The sequence below is a fragment of the Cannabis sativa genome, chromosome 7, assembly GCF_029168945.1.
Source record: "Cannabis sativa cultivar Pink pepper isolate KNU-18-1 chromosome 7, ASM2916894v1, whole genome shotgun sequence".
Classification (NCBI taxonomy): Eukaryota; Viridiplantae; Streptophyta; class Magnoliopsida; order Rosales; family Cannabaceae; genus Cannabis; species Cannabis sativa.
Genome location: NC_083607.1, coordinates 62,495,104 through 62,499,914, shown reverse-complemented (window position 1 = coordinate 62,499,914; position 4,811 = coordinate 62,495,104). Strand labels below are relative to the sequence as shown.

At 27.9% G+C, this 4,811-nt stretch overlaps 1 protein-coding gene across 1 annotated transcript; it reads right to left on the bottom strand.

Moving 5' to 3' along the window:
- Positions 1-779: 779 nt before the first annotated feature.
- On the bottom strand, positions 780-1,952 carry LOC115697984 (large ribosomal subunit protein eL38z/eL38y). Its single transcript, XM_030625161.2, has 3 exons — positions 1,730-1,952; positions 1,426-1,609; positions 780-1,036 (listed from the first exon to the last, which is right to left on the bottom strand). Exons 1-3 carry the CDS (start codon positions 1,730-1,732, stop codon positions 1,014-1,016), a joined length of 210 nt encoding a protein of 69 aa, XP_030481021.1. The 5' UTR covers positions 1,733-1,952; the 3' UTR covers positions 780-1,013.
- Positions 1,953-4,811: the final 2,859 nt, after the last annotated feature.

Genomic DNA, 4,811 nt, shown 5'->3' with positions numbered 1-4,811 from the left:
TCCCCAAACCTTTTCTTCTAACAAATTAGTCCCTAAATATATAAATTTTAGTAAATTGATCCCCAAACATTATTTTCTATCAAATTTGTCTCCATCTTTTGACATTTGAACAATATTAAGTACCCACCCTAAAAAAGTAACTTAATTTCAAATATTTTTATTGGATATGTTCAAAAGCTCAATTTGTTTGAGTTGTTCTTGAGTAAGTTTTGTTCACTTAACACAAAGAAAGAACTATAGTAATTAATTCAAAGTTATACTATAACGGTATCACCTCTACCTTGCCATTTCTTGTATATGCTAATTTGACAAATAAATCAACATTTTTCGTACAAGAATTCAACTTCAAAAGTTTTTGAAAGCATTAACTAAGAAGTGGTAGTGTTATCCATTTTGGCCCAAGTGTCAAAAACGACTTCAAATTGAAGTAGGTGGATCTTTGGACATAGTAATCCTCTTATAAAGCTATAATTAGGACCAAAGAAATATACAATTATTAATAGAGTATTGGACATAGTGAACTATTTAATTCACGAATTAAAACTAAAGCTTTAAGAATAGCAATGCTATGCTATGATCATAATGAATAAGATTACCTATCCTAAGATCCTAATGATGTTCAATGCTATAACCAATGGAGAAGCAAGATTAGTAACCAATCTGATATTGTTGCCCCAATTCAGAGATTCAATATGAGACAATTACTTAAGAATTCAGAGAGAGTGAGATTGAGATTCTTAAGAATGAATACTAGCATATTATAAACAAGAACCACTCAATCGAACCAATTGTTTCAACATATCTAATTGATGAAAAATTAAAATGCATGCAGTCAACCAATACATTGATTAAGCTAGCTAAATAACAATAATACTACTAAGATCAACACAATAACAAGTAAATCTCACATCAAAATCTTTTTTACCAAACATTTCAAACAAAACAGAGAACATCTTTCTTAAACAAAGCAAAAATTCCACATTAATTAAGATCTCTCAATGACACCCAACTCTTCAAAGGTCCTGGACACTCAAACCTACATAAGAAAAAAAAAACAAGCAAAAACTGTCAAAATTAACCATAAAAAGAAAAACATCACACAACTAAAACAAGCATTTGGTAGTTAAATTAACCCCATTTCAACCTAAAAGAACAAACTTTGAATTTGAGATATTTTAAACCGTAAACACATAACCTAAAACAGCTGTTGTTGTTCATTTTGTAGGGTAATTTACATCAAGAAGAAAAACATCACTCAACTAAAAAAAACAAACAATTGACCCTCATTTCCAATTGGATTTGCCATTTTAACCTAAAGGAACTACCTTTTAGCTTGAGATATTTTAAGCCCTAAACACATAACCTAAAACAGCTGTTGTTGTGGTTTAAGAAGAAAAGTAAAGAAATTGAGGACGTTTTTTTTACCTGGGGGAAGAGATTGCTTCAACTTATCGGCCTTCTCGGAATCAAAGACACAAAGAGTGTAGAGGTACTTTGAGCAACGAACCTTGAACTTGACCACATCTTTGCTTCTCTTAATCTTCACCGAACGAGCATCCTTCCTCCGAGCTGTCAGAAGGAAATCCTTGATCTCGTGAATTTGCTTCGGCTGTTCGGATTTCAATTCCACAATAACACAAATCAATCAATCAATCAATCAAATTCAAAAACACTTTCTTTATCAATCAATTAACACAGAAAATAATAAGAGCGAGTGAAGGTGAGCTACCATTGTTGTTCGCGAATGAGATCTCTCCTTCTTCCAGGGACCAAAGAAATATGGGGCAGAGACAGTCTCTCGCCTTTATATTCCACGAAACAAAACCCTAGCTAGGGTTTGGGTGAGCTGGGCTGGGCTGGGCTGTACACTCTTTCTTATTTGGGCTTTTGAGTTAATGGGCCTAGCCATAACTACTTCTTTTTCTTCATCTTTAACGTAAATACTACGGTTTGTTTCAAAAATATACAAAAACAACAAAACAAATTATAAAAATACAATTGTACGATTAACACGAACACCACACGATTAAATAATGTGTCAAAAATTGTAATTAAACACTAACATTACATAGTTATAAATAGGTTAACCCATTATGTAAGGAAGATGATGCTTTTCTTGACAGCTCAAAGTCGACTTATTAGATCTATATGGAACCGAAAACAGTGCTCCAGCTCACACCCTACTCATAGCTAATTAACTAAATAACTAACTCGTACTTATTTTGTTACAAGTTAAGTAGTCTTTTGTATAGTGGATTGGATAATTTCTTTTGATTACTTAATTGTTGTATTTTTTTTCTAATATTTCAATTCAGTGAAGTTAATAAGGATGTTTCAATTCAGTGATATTTCATCAATGTTTTTACATGATTTATAGTTTTAGAATTCTGGTTCTCTGGTTTACTCTCATTGTTGTTAAACTTATTTGGACAAGTGATCTTTAGTGTTGATCATCTTGATATGAGTAAAGGAATTCAATAAATGAAGGAAAATATATTCCTACTTAATTAGCTTTGCAGTGATTAGTGTCTGTTATGCCAATTTTTTTTAGGTCATTTGAACCCCTGTATATAGGTATATTTTGATAGATAATAGCACTAATAAGTGCCCCTTTTATCTGTAGTTTATCTGGTAATGTTTTTTCGAATTTGGTTCATAGTTTGATTCATATTTTGATCCTTAATTTATTCTTGTGTGTTGAAAGAAGAGTAAGAGAACCCCTCAAGAATCACAACAATTCAAGAAAGATGTGGAGGAAGGAAGAAGCACAATGATTGCACCATTATAAATCAAAATAGGAATAAAGCTCATGGTAAATTCCACACTCATGCTACTGTTATTGGTGTACATTAAATTCAAGTATGCTAACTTTCAAAACTTGTTATTCTAACATATATATTATATATTCTTCTAATAGCACTAATATAGTGCCTTGTTAAACTCCATATAGACCATCTATTCATTAGTGCTCAATTAAATTGGATGTGGCCACTATACCAATAAAGACATATGAAAAGTCTAACTTAAATATCATCATCTATATAATTTTCTTAGAAATTTTAAGAATTAATATATGTATAGAGACAACAGTTGAACATTGGACCATGACATACATATTCATTTATATTTTGAGAAAAGTTATTGTTGTGCTGCATATAGGATCAAGAGTACAGTAGTAAACAACGAAACAATCATATCCTAGAGCTAGATTTATTTTATTTTACATACAAAGGTTTTGATCGTGATATTTTATATATGATATAGGTTTTGGTAATATGCTACAATACTGTCTCTGTTTCTATTATGTATGCTAGTTTATATATACTAGACTTGAGTTCATGAATGAAGAGAAAAAACATATCCTTCGAAATCTAATTCCATTTAACAGCTTACTTGATTATTTGTGGTATTTCCTTTTTGTTGCTTGGGGGCATCTTTTTGATCTACTATTTTTTTAGAAATTAGTTTGTAACATTTCTTATTTTAATTTAAGATTATTGTTGTGTACTTACTTTTTTTTTATATATTTATTACATATTATTTAAGATTTGTAAATAATATATTTATTTTGGTATAGAACTTTATTAATGGTCGGTAAGGATTATATACACTCACTAATTATAAGCTAAGCTTATTGTATGTTGGCTCTTGAAGTAGTTTTCTATCTTGTATTAAAGATGATCAAGCAAGGAGTTTTCACTATTTCTAGTCAAATGTCAACTAACTTCTTGTATTGGATGTTGGCAGTATTTTTGAAGTTACTCGTTGATTTAATTTGATTCTATAAGTTTGTTATTTATGTTTGTAGTAGTGAATAAATAAGTTTATAATTTTATGTAGAATCATTATGTTTTAAAATTATTTTTTTTCTTATTGATTTTAGTTTTTTTTTAATTCTTTTAAGTGTCTGTTTAGAACCGACACTAAAGGAAAAAAAATAAATTTGTACATTTTAAGTGTCGGTTATAAAACAACACCAAAACTCAATGGCGTCGGTTTAAAACAGACACCAAAAATTGACTTTTTGTGACTGTGAAATAAGTGTCGGTTTTATGAACTGACACTAAAAGTATATATGAGTCAGTTTAAAACCAACACCAAAAGTAGATTTTGTAGTAGTGTCATTCTATTAAGTTATGTCCCATTATTTAAATGCTGACGTGTCTTTGTAAATTAACAATGTTACCCCTTAAATTTCGACAACTATTAAATCGTACCCCGTCAAAATAAAAATAAGAAAGTTTAATTTTTCTTTAGTAAATCTTAAAAAAAAAAATTAATTTAGATCTTAAGAAAATTTATTTTGAATCAATAAGAAAATTAAAAAAGAAATTAAAAATTTTAAACTAATTAAACGATTTGAAAAAATTATTTATTTTTTTTATTAAAAAAGTCATATAGATATAAAAAAATATATTAAAAATTCAATTTTTTGTAAAAATTAAATTTTATGGGAACAAGTTTGAGTATAATTTTTTTTCTCTAAAAATCTAGATTTGTTTAAGTTAACATAACATATTTTTTAGTTTGATTAAATTATTTATTGAATTTTTAATAATTTTGGTTTGATTTTTTAAAATACTTGTTTATAAATAATATAAAAGTTTAAAAATACTATTTTAGGAATAATTTAGGTTTTTTTTAAGTAAACTTAATATTTTTATAGATATTTTTTAACAATTTATTAATTTTTTTTTTCAGAATTACTAGAATATTATAATTTTTAAAATTAATTTTTCTTTATAAAATATGGTAAAATTTTATATTGGTCAAAGTTCAATAAGTAAAAATACTAACTTCTAAATGTAGAA

Coding starts and splice junctions, on each gene's coding strand:
- LOC115697984 (XM_030625161.2), bottom strand. Junction 1,037..1,425: donor GAAGCAATCTCTTCCCCCAG/GTAAAAAAAACG, acceptor TTTCTTATGTAG/GTTTGAGTGTCCAGGACCTT.